Source organism: Poromitra crassiceps, assembly GCF_964638095.1.
Source record: "Poromitra crassiceps genome assembly, chromosome: 2".
NCBI classification, from domain to species: Eukaryota; Metazoa; Chordata; class Actinopteri; order Beryciformes; family Melamphaidae; genus Poromitra; species Poromitra crassiceps.
The window spans coordinates 21,548,787-21,563,756 of NC_139624.1; the positions used below are offsets into that span (position 1 = coordinate 21,548,787).

The 14,970-nt window shown below is 42.0% G+C and overlaps 1 protein-coding gene across 1 annotated transcript in view; it reads left to right on the forward strand.

The window, feature by feature from the left end:
• The window catches only part of LOC310792696 (anoctamin-4-like), a 77,832-nt gene extending 63,950 nt beyond the window's left edge, over positions 1–13,882 (forward strand). Inside the window, exons 18-25 of the mRNA XM_083654422.1 lie at positions 42–99; positions 2,020–2,117; positions 3,527–3,669; positions 7,149–7,301; positions 9,748–9,895; positions 10,255–10,374; positions 11,794–11,899; positions 13,430–13,882. Coding sequence (XP_083510548.1) covers positions 42–99; positions 2,020–2,117; positions 3,527–3,669; positions 7,149–7,301; positions 9,748–9,895; positions 10,255–10,374; positions 11,794–11,899; positions 13,430–13,627 — 1,024 coding nt within the window. The 3' untranslated portion in view covers positions 13,628–13,882. The remainder of the gene's footprint in view (positions 1–41; positions 100–2,019; positions 2,118–3,526; positions 3,670–7,148; positions 7,302–9,747; positions 9,896–10,254; positions 10,375–11,793; positions 11,900–13,429) is intronic.
• Positions 13,883–14,970: the final 1,088 nt, after the last annotated feature.

Below are 14,970 nucleotides of genomic sequence, written 5' to 3' on the forward strand. Positions count from 1 at the left end.
GAATAAGAATCTCAGCGAATGATTTCTGCCCTGGTTGACAGATTTACAGGACGGCCCGGTGCATATCTCCGCCTCATCAACCGCTGGAAACTGGAAGAAGTGAGTAATTACTTTGGTCTCCCCATGGGGTCATAATAACAGCCAAGCATTACCTCTAAATTGGACTTTTAAGCTATGACTTTATGTCCGAGCACCGTGCGTATAACCCTCGTCAGCAGTAACGCATTGCTGCCAACGTTACTTATGGGAACATGGAGGGAAAATAATGATACACTGAAGTGGTCTTAAGGGACAGAAGACCTGAGTCGGCCCCTTTAGGTGCTGAGCTAAAGCGTCGCCGCTTGTCCCCACCGCTGAGCGTTGAGACGAACAAATGCAAATGGAAAAGTCTCGGTAATGTGACATAATACAACACAAGCACAGGCTGCAGTCAGATGTTTGAATCGTGATTGGTCCTGGTATACAGGAAGTCTAAACAAAAAGTTCTCAATCTAAACTCACGAGTCATGTCGGTGTTATGAGCCGGTTCATTGTTGTTTTTTAGTGTAAATGTGCTTGCTTTGAAAAGGCATTGGGGGGAAGGTGGGGGGAGAGAGAATCTGTGTAGCTTTAGGGGACATTCAGACCAAGTTTTTGGAGCTGCCAGCGTCTTTCTGCAATTAATTCTCTATGTAAGGACGTGCTAGACGTGCTCCTCTTTTAATGAACGCATCTGGCGTTTAGCGCTGGTGGCGTCTGTTGTTTTTGGAGGAGCGCTGTGGGCATTTCAAAGCTGAAAAAAGTTGAACATTAGAGGAAAAGCGCCCTGATCGTCTTTTTCACTCATCCTACCTTTTCTGCTCCCGAGGGATTTTCAACCTCCGCTGCTGCCAGAATTGGCAATAATCTGGCTTTCATGTTGACAGTGAACAACATCAAACAGACAAAAGTAGCTGGCTACCGTCCTTGTGGTCGTTGTGTTCTGATCTGTACTGCACGCGACTACAGGGGAAAACAAACTGAGCACAAAAAAAAAACGTTCCGTGCGCTGTGTTTTGTGCACAATGGAAGCGCTCTCAACATGATTTTCATATCGTTCTGACTGGAAAAAAAAACGCTTTTGGTGTGAATGTCCCCTTAACCTGTAACTAGCTTCACAAATACTGGAATTTTTTATTAAAACAAGAATTGTCAAAATGTAATTAATTTTCTGTCCATCAACTACTGGATTAATCAGTTAATCATTTCAACTAGCAGTGTCAGGCCTCTGCTGTATGAAGTTGTGACGAAGCAGACTTCTGAGTCAGAGAAAAGCCTTGTTGTCTCATGTGGCTCAGTGCAGTCACAACTCAAGTCAGTCACATCATACTGCTCATCACATTTTAGCTTTGTCATTGCTGAGACGTTCTAATGGGCTCATGGATATTCCCCATTTTCCCTTATTCAGCTGAGGAGAACAAACTAAATATTTTCCAGTGAGCGATGTTGATGAAAAGTGGGTAAGAGTAGAGTAGAGTAGTTAGGGATGAGCGAGTACACCGTTATCTGTATCTGTATATGGGGGCATGGCTTAAATTAAAAGTGGGAGGGATTAGACTGAAAGTGGGTATTTTTTGTGATGTTAGCTGTTCAGCATGCCAAGATGCCACCTAAATGTTCAAAGTATGGCACACAAAAAAATAAGTATCAAATGAAGTAGGCTACTCTGTTCGATATCACTTTAAGGGTAGGCTACTGGTACTGGTACTGGTATGGTAATTTTTTTAATGATACCCAGCCCTAATGACGAGTACAGATTTTGACACATTGTACTCGGATGATACTCGTACTACTCGTAAGGAGTACATTATCTGTACCGGATACTCGTTTCATCCCAGTACTCGGCTCAACCCTCGTAGTTAGTCATCTTAAGAGTAGTTAGTGGTTTTAGAGTAGTTAATAGTCTTAGTAGTGTTAGAATAGTTAAGTCATTTGAGAGTAGTTAGTCTTGGTAGTGTTAGAGTAGGATTGTGGTGTCACCCTCTCTCCCTGTGGCTGCAGTGCCACCCCAGCGGCTGCCTGATCGACCTCTGTATGCAGATGGGGATCATCATGGTGCTAAAACAAACCTGGAACAACTTCATGGAGCTGGGCTACCCGTGAGTACGGCTCAATCTGGAGTCCACAAGAAGACAAGAACGTCTTGGTCACATTCAGAGGACAAACTAGCACACACACGATTAAAGCTGCTTTGCAATTTTAGTCTAGGTCTCAGCCAGGACTCAAACTGATCTTTGATGCCAAGTGATGTCACCACCTGTTGTACTCTATAGACTCATTTCACAGCAACCATTTTGAGGTGGTAAAGTAGGAAGTAAAGCAGGTTTAACCAATACCACTAATGATGGTTCCATTCAATTTAGGTGTCCCAGTGCCAGGGTCCTCATTAATGTTATTAATGAGGACCCTAATGAGGGCCCAACATACAGTAACTCCAACCCCCCCCCCCCCCCACTTGTGTCCCCCTGAGAGAGCATGCAATCATGTTGAAATTGGAGAGAAAAAAGTCGGATTTCAAGGTTAACCATCCCTCACTCCACCAACTCACCAGCCCCAGGTCTATGATCATCAGCTTATAGTGATCAATTTGACCCGTCCCAAGGTACTAGCTTATAAGCCTTGTTATAAGTTGCCATGCATGATTGCATGCATTATTTCCACCTACGCAACATAAATTGTCTCCGCCCTCCCCTCACCCCCCACACCACCTCTATTCTTGTGCACAGCCTTGTCACATCCCGCATCGATTACTGTAACTCCCTCCTCTTTGGTCTCCCTCAGAAATCCCTCCATAAGCTCCAACTGGTCCAGAACTCAGCCGCCCGATCATCTCCAAAACCCCCTCTTTCCAACGCATTACCCCTGTCCTACAGCAACTCCACTGGCTCCCGGTTAAATTCCGCATAGACTTCAAAATCCTCCTGCATGCATTCAAGGCCATCCACAACCTCGCCCCTCCTGATCTGTCTGACCTCCACCACACTGCCACCTCTACCCGCTCTCTCAGATCCTCCTCCTCCATCCACCTCACTGTCCCTTCTGCCTGGCTCACCACCATGGGGAGCAGAGCTTTCAGCCGCTCTGCTCCCAAACTCTGGAACTCACTCCCACCTGACATCCGCAATATTGACTCCCTCCCTCTGTTCAAATCCAGCCTCAAAACTCACCTCTTCAAGACAGCATACTCCCTGTAATTTACATGGTGTTTTCTTTGTTTACTGTTTAGTTTTTATCTTGTTTCTCTTGCACTCTTCTTTTATTTTATACTGTTTTGCTTTTATCTGTTGTTTTGCATCTGATTTTAACTCTGTAAAGTGTCCTTGAGTGACCTGAAAGGCGCTTTTAAATAAAATGTATTATTATTATTATTATTATTATTATTATGATTATAAACATTTATAAAGTGTTGTATGAAGCCTTACAAATGCATTATAATGTTTATGAATGTTCTCATAATGCATTAGACATGACCTTCATAGAAAGTGTTGTTGTGTGTGTTGTTTGCTAGTCTGATCCAGAACTGGTGGACGCGGCGGAGGCTGAGGAAGGAACACGGACAGACGGCCAAGTCAGGCTTCCCACAGTGGGAGAGGGATTACAACCTGCAGCCCATGAACGCCTACGGACTCTTTGACGAATACTTGGAGATGAGTATGTTCTACTCTGAGCCAAGTATGTATAGCTGTAGCCTGGAGCAACTCCAAATGGGCGGGGCCTCACCTCCAACTCCAAGTGGGACAGACCGTGACAGGGTTGCCACGTTCACAGTTATCCCCCAGTCTAGCTGGTGATGATCATAACCTCTGATGTATAAATGATGTATCGATATTTTTACCCTAAGGTTTGAAACAAAATTACAACACCAGAGTTCAGCTCCAGGCTTATTTTATTGCATCGTCTTCTTTCACAATCTTTGGCCAAAGTGCTTTCAGTCTGGTAGCCTAGCTAACTGCTGAAGTCCTCTCTGCACTGCACAATGTTAATGGTTCACTTAAAAAAGCAGAACACACAAGTTCACAAGTTGCCACATAAATACTTTCTAATTCTATAATTATCAAACTCTATGTGGTCACTCACAAAGCATTCTATAGCTCATTCAGTAGTATGCATTTATTTTCAAAGCAACTACCAAACTGAATGTTTAGTGCTTTCAAAAATAAGAAGCAGTATGTCAGGGTTCCATTATGTGTAATTACAACATTATTTTTCTTTGTTTGCAATTTCTTTGTTTTCACAAAAACTGTTAATTTTAATTCTACCAAAACTGCAAGTAACATCTGTGTTATACATATATAATAATGTGTATGTATGTGTATATATATATATATATATATATATATATATATATATATATATATATATATATATATGTGTGTGTGTGTGTGTGTGTGTGTGTGTGTGTGTGTGTGTGTGTGTGTGTGTGTGTGTGTATATATATATATACACACAGTGTTGGTCAAGTTACTTGCAAAATGTAATATACTACATATTACTAGTTACTTTCATTTGAATATAATAAGTTACTTTACAATATTACTGTCTGTGTAGAGTAACTTGTTACTTATTATTACACTACTTTTGCATTACTTTCACCAAAATAACAGCAGTAGCACAATGACATCGCCGATTATGTTGCACACACTAGAAATCCATAATATTATAGAAATATTAGAACCTTTACAGACTAGTAGTATTTCATTATGTCTTGCTTTAGAACATGGATAGGACCAATGCAATGTATGCCCAGCTCTACTTAAAATACTTAAACTACTATTAGTCAGTGGTGGAAAAACTACTCAACGTACTACTACTCATAAATAACAATGCAGTACCACAATGGAAAAATGCTGAAACATCAAAAGTAAAAGTCCTGCATTCAAAAGTTGGCTTCAGTAAAAGTATTTGCAGTCAAATGTAATGAAGTATGAAAAGTAAAAGTCATCATTCTGATAGAGTCAAATTATTGAAGCATTAACCTCTAAGAAGTGTTTTAATGCTGGTGGTCTAACTGCTCCATTATAGACGGTTTTCACAGAATTGTGTTGCTAGGGAACATTTTGAAACTTAGCTTATTTCCTACTAACTATTGTATTGGCAAACACTGCAACAGGAAGTAAGCTAAGGGCAAATTTAGAATGTTTATGTTGTCAAGTTAAAACTGTCTATTCACCTTATGTAGCCCCGCCCACTTGACCCAGTTGTGTCATGACTTCCTGTTCAAAACACTGTCTGTTTTACCTGCTCACTGGTACCAAAGAGCATGGAAGGAAAGAGACGAAACTCCGGCCATTTTTGGAAACAGAATGCGCCTCGCAGTGGTCAGCTGCGGTAGCGCGGGCCCCTATAATCAGCCTATCTAAACAGTAACTCAACGGGAGAACACTCTAAATTTCGTGGATTCACATCTTTTCTGGGCGTACTGTAAATCTTGATTGAAGTGGTGTAGTGCAGGGATGTAAAACAACAACCATATTGTGGAAACTAAGCAAAATTTTTCTTTTTTTTCTTTTAGTTTTTTCAAGATAAATAGTAAATGCAAAGGACCCGAGGTTAAAACCACGGCAACGCACTTCTGACGGAGTGGACGACAGCCGCATTAGCTATTTATCTTGAAAAAACTAAACAAAGAAAACGAAAAAATTTGCTTAGTTTCCACAATATGGTTGTTGTTTTACATCCCTGCACTACACCACTTCAATCAAGATTTGCAGTACGCCCGGAAAAGATGTGAATCCCCAAAGTTTAGAGTGTTCTCCCGTTGAGTTACTGTTTAGAGAGGCTGATTATAGGGGCCCGCGCTACCGCAGCTGACCACTGCGAGCCTGTGCGAGGTTCTTTTGGCGCTGTCACGCTTCCAAAAATAAAAAATGGCGGAGGCTGCTGGGCGCTGATGTTGCAATGGGGCAATATGGAGCTTTCAGTTCTTTCCATAAAAGTTCTTTGCTGGTACTGTACTGTCACAGGAAGTGTCAACACAATAGGAAGTAACTGGCTGAGCCCTGTGAATACTGTTGTGGGGTCAGCCCTCCCATTTGAGGCTAAGCACCTCCCACTTGGAGTTAGCACCCCTCTATTTGGAGGTACTCCAGGCTGCAGCTATACACTACTCCTCTCAGCCAGTGGATGCTTCCCTTACTTACATTTTTAAGTTGGAAAGGAGCCCCAAACCTCTGGTAATGTTAGTGTCATCGTCTCAACACTGAGCTGGAACCTAAAAGTCATTGTAGTTTACAACAAAACCTTCAAAAGCATCCATTCTACTATGTCCTGCTTGGGCTGCAGTACATTGTTGATTTGTAACATGGGGTTTATGAGGTTAAGGCCAAAACACACTATAAAGTAGAATCTTCGATAACTAGCAGAATACTGTCCTGTGTGAGTGGCCATTTAGTCAGGCCTCACTCACAGAGTTGGCATGCAGCCTCTCCTCTCGCTCCCCAGAGGGGTTTCATAGTCCTCTTCAGTAGCTGTGCTGCTCTGGAGCACCTGCTGTGTGCTGCTCCGCTCTGTAGCTCTCCATGGTGCTGAACTTGTCTTTCATTTCCGCCACTAATTTGCCATTTCCCCCCATTTAGTCAGCCCTAATTACCTATTGATTTATTTATTGATTGACTTTATTTAAGGAAAAAGAGACAACAAAAGATCCAAGGGATTGCATGTAAAAGTGTAAACACTTATTTATGGATGCCCGACTGGTGTTTTAAAAACAGGACAAAGTAAATTAATAAAAAATGCATTCTTATTATAGGAAGGATAACATAAAAGAAAAAAAAAAGAAAAAATAGAATCTGGGTACAGTGCTTATCATGTCATCCTGACATCAGAGGTTCGAATCTGGGATGGGTCATTTTTACATGTCATTCACTTTTCTCACACGTCTTTCCTGTTCGACTCCACAGTCGAAAAAAAAAAAATAATAATCTGTGAAGAGAAATACGTACATGATTACCAATGTCCCTATCAAAGACTTATGATGAAGAATGAAATGTTCAAAATGGCTCCGTTTTCCATTGCTGGGACATAGAGTGGTCAGGTGTAGGTTTTCATTGAGTTGAATCATCTGGAGGCTGTGTTATTATTGAATGACCCAGCAGCACCAGACGGTCTTAACGTCTCCTTGTGTGTGTCAGTTCTGCAGTTTGGCTTCACCACCATCTTCGTGGCGGCGTTCCCCCTCGCTCCTCTCTTAGCTCTGCTCAACAACGTCATTGAGATCCGTCTGGACGCCTACAAGTTCGTCACGCAGTGGCGGCGACCTCTGCCGTCTCAAGCCAAAGACATCGGTAATTATACAGCTGCCTTTTACGTCTTCTGCTTTTTTACACTGGACCTGTAATGTCTTCTTTACGCCTCCGCCAGGCGATAGCCAGGCCGAAGGCATTATGGTTTTCGGGTTGTCCGTCTGTCCGTCCCCACCCACACACACTCACTCACACACACACACACACACACACACACACCCCTCAGGTGAAATGTTCTTTAGTCTGTCATGATTCTGAATATAGCTTGAACGCTTCGTTTGACCAAGTCAAACTCTTTAAATAAAGTTTTTAAGAAATGTCTATGGTGGCGGGGGGGGCAACTGTTGCCAAAAAAGTCACCTTCTTTTCAAGTGTGGACCGGTTGACGGACATGATCTCTGTTATATGAATGGAGAGACTCAGGTTCCTGAGAACCAGCTCCCCTCAAAACATTGCAGCTATCTGGGACCTGTTTCTGGCCAACCTCGATGAGGTTAGGGGCGGCGGGTGACTCGCCCGGCTGGTTTCTCATGGACCCCTTCCCTTGCGTTGGACACCACGCACCTTACAAGCACATAAGCACCTTATGCTGCTGGTAGCACCACGTTGTAATATTGAATGTCGATAATATACTCAGCCTTATACTCAGGCTCCATCAGGCTCCATCTGGGCCCTTCTTGATCTAACTTCTTTCTCTCTCTTAATAATAAAAAAAAATCCTAAACTAAACTCGTACCACTGTTCCTTCAGAATTTGTAGTTGTCATAGACTGTGCTCCATAGTTGATTGCTCTATTGCTGACAAAAAATGTGTTATTGTAAGTCGCTTTGGATAAAAGCGTCTGCCAAATGACGTAATGTAATGTAATGTAATGTAATATACAGTATGTATGCTTTTCTTTCTTTTCCTTTCCTGTGTCTGAGCCTGCTCGTTTGTTTTGTTCGTGTGAAAAATTGAAAATAAAATATCTATCTATCTATTTATCTATCTATATAAATTTGGCAATGTGTCTGTTTGTTTGTTTCAAGAATTTTGGCCGGCCACAGCTATGCCGTTTTATGTGCGATCGGGCTGAAACTTTCAGGAAGTGTAAAGAGCACCCGTGAGGGTGACCTGACGGATTTATTAATTAGGGCAGATTAATTGCCCTAAGGCTGATTGCCATAAGGCTGAGAGTATAGTTCAGTGATAATGTCATCAGTGATGTCATCAGTCTGAAGCTATATAGATGATAGGAGTACGCACACACACACACACACACACACACACACACACACACATGCGCGCCGGAAATCAAATCAGTCTCCTTGCTTAGCCTCAACAGACAGTAGTGTTCTCTACTGAAGCTGTGTATGATTTATTATTATAGTGATGACATTTCATACAGTGGTGAGGTCACATCCTTCCTCTCACCTTAGGATATGTATCCTGATCCCTGAAGCCCCACCCCCTTCCCTAGCCTAGCCCCCAGAGCCATGCACCCATATTTATGGAGTGGGTACAGGAAGTGACAGTCAGTGGACAGATAGGGACGTAGACAGTCATACGAACGGAGGACAAATTCAGGACGCACAAAGAGAGGACAGACAGGACAAACAAAAGTAATGTCGATGAAGGATGATGTGACCATAATGGTAGTGGTCAAGTGAAGCATAGAAGGTAAGTAAAGAAGGAACTCTGATCAAAATATACATAAACTGCTAATGGTAATGACTCACTGGATCATTCCTTCATGTCCATGGCAGCATGATGTTGAAAGTCAGCATCTCGCTAGCTGCTTACCAATACCCCTTTTACACCAAGGGTCCAACCAGGGTTATTCCCAGGTAGATCTTGGGTATGAGAGGGTTAGTCTGGGTTGCCCGACCCGGTTTGGCGACCCACCGGACCATTTCAGTGGGAATGGAACCACAATCTTTATCTAAATATATTTATCTCTTTATCTGCCTCTATGCACTCCATTGATTCTACGCACTCTAGTATGCAATTGCCTCACTGCCTCATATGTCCTGTTGGACCAGAATCTAGCTTTAATTATGGCACTTAGGCCCAATCCCAATCCCCCCCCTTGGCCCTACCACCTACCCCTTATCCCTCCATTTTGCGCGTTCACGTGAAGTGGTAGTGTGTCCCAATTTGTTTTTGCATCAGACCGAGGGTGAAGTGGGAGGGGTTACTAGCCCTCGAAACGGACCCAGTGATCCTTTGTATCAACATTAAAGGAACTATGCGACTATTTTAAAGTAGACGGTATGGGCGCCCACTTCAGGCTGGGAACAGTCGCAGCAGCAGGAAACACTTATGGCCTGCTGCATATCCCATAATCCTTTACGTGCTGTGGCCCACTGATCTAAATCTGTGGCCCTGTCGGCCCGAAACTGCAATTGTGATTTATGTCCACTAGAGTTTGCTAGTAGTCCACAATAGTCCACCACGTTACTATATTTTTTATTTAACTGTACTATCTACATGTCTGTGTTGTGTGCAGGGATCTGGTACGGCATTCTGGAGGGTATCGGCATCCTGTCTGTCATCACCAACGCCTTTGTCATCGCCGTTACCTCCGACTTCATCCCTCGCCTCGTTTACGCCTACAAGTATGGGCCATGTGCGGGCCAGGGCCGGGCGGGGGAGAGGTGAGCAGTGAGGGACGCACTTCCTGGTTCACTTGTCTCAGAATTCAATGGAATTTTTGTATGGGGATTTTCTGTTAAATACCTGAAATAAGGTATGGTGGTTGACAAAAGTTAATGAAACTACAACCTTTGTGTTCAGCAAGATGATCTTCACAAATGAGGACCACTTTTATTAGTTTTGAAGCGTATTATGCAATTTTTTTAAATCGTGATTTTCAGAAAACGCTTCAAAAATCATAAAAGTCCCTGCGGTACTCTACAGGCAGATCTCTGTTCAACCTGTTGCTTTCTTCCTTGTTGATAAATTTGTCAAGATTTTTTTTTAAGTCAGCCGAAGGACTAAAGTGTTTCCTCCCCAGGTGCATGATGGGATATGTGAACGCCAGCCTGTCGGTGTTTCGGGTGTCTGACTTTGAGAGGAAATCGCAGCCCAGTTCAAATGGATCTGACATGTTTGGAAAAGCTGTGGAGTTCTGCAGGTAAATACAGTTGACATTATTGGATCAAAGTCACGTGTCTGATGGTAACTTGTCTTCACAGAGCTGTATTTATTTTTCTGACTTGTAGCACCAACAAAAGAGTGAGACTTTCATCCAACAGGCTTTTCAGTGACAAGAGCCGATATCTGCACTTCCAAGCATGGATGAGCTGTAAAGAGACTGGACTTTGGCTGCAAACATTATTTTGTGCAACCGCAGGATCGATTGCATAACCTTTTATTATGTTTATTTATGAGTTTATTAAGGATTCCGCCGCCACACAGACTAATCTTACTCGAGTCCAGATGAAATATCAATTACTGTAACAAAGATTTAAAACATGGGTGTCAAATAAAACAAACCAACTACAAGTTTATTAGTTTTATTTATGAGTTTATTAAGGATTCCCACTAGCCACTTCACAATCACAGGCGAGTCTTACTCGAGTCCACATGAATCAATTACGTAAAGATTTAAAATGTGGTTATAAATAAAACAAACCAACTACAAGAATAAATTAACATTTAAACAAGAAGGAACAAAATGGTGAAGCATGTGAACATCAAGAATGAGAAAAATTACATTTTTATTTTGTTTCGTTTTATTGTAGAATTCCCATTAGCTACCAATTTAATGACATCTAGTCTAAATAAATAAAGAAAAGGAGCATTTAAAACCAAAAGGAACACAATAACAACCCTGTACATAAATGTATCCTGTACACAAATATTTCAAAAGACTAGCATGATTAACTAGAAGGCGATGGACATGGGAATGACTGAATTCATGAATGATTACAGACATGAACAGGAAATATGTAGATGAATGCAGTCAGTGTGTTGTTTGCACCCAGTCGCCAGAGTAAAATGTTGGCACGTTACGTTTCTGCAGACCACAGATAAGTTGCATATCATTTCAACAAGTCCTCCAACCACCGGAGCGTTTGCAACACCAATCTGATCAATTTGCTCAATTTGAAGACGTCACCGCATTCCCAACGTTAATTTCAAAAGGTCACACAAATAAAACAATTTGGGTTAAGTAAAGCAACTTGCTTAAGGTTAGGGTTTTGGTTTGGGTTAGGTTTAAATAACAAAAACATTAAATGTGACTTACGGTTGAAATGTAGACGCTGGGGATCGAACCCCGGTCTCCGGTGTCAGGCGAATGTTTACGCCCTCTGCTACCCAGGCCTCGACACCCTTCCATCCTTCCCAATGTGCTATTTCAATAGCAGACTGTTGTTATATTTACACGACCGCTAAAGGTCTAGGGCTAGGCTAACGTTAATGTTTTTTTGATTGACAAATGTTGAGATTTAACGTATCTGTGGTTTGCAGAAACATAACATGCCAACATGTTAATCTTGCACAGCTGGCGTCTCTCACGGCCGTAACACCGGTGTGTTTGACCCTCCAGGTACCGGGACTACCGGGAGCCGCCCGACTCGGCCGAGCCTTATGAATACACTCTGCAGTTCTGGCACGTCTTGGCGGCCAGGCTGGCCTTCATCATTGTTTTTGAGGTCAGTGTTTTCACGGCCAGTAGACAGCCAGACAGACGTCCTTGTGACAGGATTCCTTGGTATCGTTTTGTCCATGCTTCTTAGCTGTCTGTCATGATCCGCCCCCCCCCCCCGTCTCCCGTTTGCTCTACTTGGCTCAAAACAACCAAAACCTCCCTTTCTTTTTCTTCTCCTCTCTATTATTTTAAGCCTTTCTCTGACAGGATTTGCACTCATTAGACCAATATCCAGTGACTCAAACATATTTTATTTCTAAAAGTTCATAAACAATCACAGCTAAAAAATACTAATTTCCTATCATCTCAACATTTGATTGTCTGGCAGATTATGTAATGTACTTGGCAAACACTTTTCAAATAGCATGCCCTATGACTTAAGACTGTACTGGAACAAATCACTATCCACCATCCATCCTCCAACTCTGACAGCTTTTTTAGGCCCAGGGCAGACCCCGAGAGGGTCAGCGACTGTTTCGATTTCATTTCTATGATTCTCAGTGGGTGGTTTGCGTAATAAAAAATTTAAAACGCTCCATGTTTTTAAGTTAATGTTAGCTAGTGAACTAGCTGGCCAGCTAGCTTGCGCTGCCTGTCACTGAGGTAAATAGCGCTAGAGAAGGAGGCGGGGGTTGTGCAGGTATGTATACCAAGCTGGCTATTTTAAAATACAGGAAGTTAACTCTTTATTTTACAGGGTTATTTATAAGCCCCTGTCATGCCAATGCTAAGGGCAATTTTATTTTTTATTTTTTTAATGGGTATTTGGCCCTGAGCCCCCAAAAATAAAACAAATAGATAAAACGAGTTGGAAAAAATAATCCAAACAAAAAATACAATAGGCTACCAAAAAAACACGATATAATTTATCTGGCATTAGTATTATAGGTCTGGTGGTGTAGTTAGCATGCCCTTAGTAACACAATCCTGTGTTTTCAACTATGATTATTACAGAGTGTACATTCCAACTGTCACATCTAATGCCAATTGTAGTAACATCCAGATCAATGTATATAATTCATATATATATACAAACCTCATGTAGTTGACATATTCCATAGTCAGTAATTTATGGGAACCCAACAAGAACCAGGATCTGAACTTCCAAGCTGTTGAGCAGAGAGAGAGAGTAAAGAGAAAGAGATAACTTTGGCTGCAAACATTTGTCCAACCCCCCAATCGATTGCATAACCTTTGTGTATGTTTATTTATGAGTTTATTAAGGATTCCCATTAGCCGCTGCACAGGCAAGTCTTGCTCGAGTCCACATTATACATCAATAACACAACAAAGATTTAAAACACGGCTGTAAAATAAAACAAACCAACTACAAGAATACATTAATACATAAAGACAAAACAAGAGGGAGTTGGTCTCCAACAGAGTGATGCACTTGATATAGATAGATATAACATCATTATATTATATTATATTACTATTAATGTACATGTATGTATGTATCTATCTCACCACAAAGCTCAAAGGCTTATTTCTTCTGCTGCGACTCTGGCATTTATGATCATGTTTCCCGCAGCACATGGTCTTCGCCATCAAGACCCTGATCGCGTACCTGATCCCCGACCTGCCCAAGGATCTGAGGGACCGCATGCGGCGCGAGAAGTACCTGATCCAGGAGATGATGTACGAGGCAGAGCTGGAGCGGCTGCAGAGGGAGAAGAACGAGAAGAAGAAGAAGGACCGGGCTCAGCATCACAACAAGGAGTGGCCCTGAACGCACCCCCAGTTGGTACACCTGGCGGCAAGAGACGATACTTTTTTGATCCCGTTTGAATTGTGCCATGAAGTACACATGTACATTTTGTCAATTTAAAAGATAACTTTGCATGTCAAGAAAGTCGCAGTTTGTAGTAAAACTGACGCCAACTGGGTCAAGTGGGCGGGGCTACATAAGGTGAATACAGTAGTAGGGTGAACTGTCCCTTTAAAAGCTGTATTTCTCTGCTGTTCAGGTGTCAGCTGCTGTTTATCACAGAGTTCAGCAGAGGGAGTAGGAAGAGGAGGAGGGTTTCCTGCATGACTCTGGACTCACACCTTCCTCCTGTGTGGGAGTGGCTCCCCCTGCAGGACAGACGACTCCCTGCACCCAGCTGGCTGGCCGCCCTGCCCGGCTGACAGGCTCTCTTGTCTGGGTGTAACACTCCCTAACACTCACTCGGACATTTTGGCGGCAGGTTTTGCTACTTTTTTTTGCAAGATTGTTTCTGCCACTTGGGACTCTCAACAGCGTATGTCTTCAGATTCTGAATGTAGATTTCAAGCAAGAGAAAATGGTGACTTTTACAGATTTATTGTTATTTATTGTTTTTGTTGTTAAGTGAGAGGAGCCTCTCTCCCATGCTTACTGAATGACAAACCCTGTTTACATTTCTCCTTGATCGAGGAACATTTACAAGAGATCACGTCAATACTTGCTTTATTGTAAATAAAGAAGATATTTAAATGAATGTCAGATAGGCCATCTGCTCTGCTGTCATGTAGTGCAATAAAAATAACAGTTATTTAGAGATCTATTCCATCCGAGCTGCAGCAACGGCCACAGTCTGCTCAAACTGGAGATGCCTTCCATTTGAATTTAGATTGATAATTGCAGTAATAAACATTTATTGTAAAGAAATCTGATTGTCGTGAATATTTTGAAACCAGTTAGAAGTTTCATATACCTAGTATCACAAACACTCTTAAATCACCATGTAGAATACTGGAATAACAAATAATGCTTTGTCATAATTTGCTTTTTACCCTTTGGAGCTGAAATACCTTTTTGGATTCTAAAATCTCAGCAGCTGGTAAAGTAATCAGTCATTATTAATCAATAACCTTATCAACCCTGTACCAATATAAATGATGGTCATTTTGTGCCATGGAGCGGAAAAACTGCACTCATTGCCCCTTTTATGACGTTTGATGTCACGACAGAACAGAGGAAAAATAAACTAAAAATGCATTTAAAAAAGTCTAAACATGTTAATTTCTTCCCATAGCATGATCAACGTGGAAATTGAGACATTCCTTTTTGAAATTGAAAATGTGTTTTTCAGTAGTACAAAATGTGAT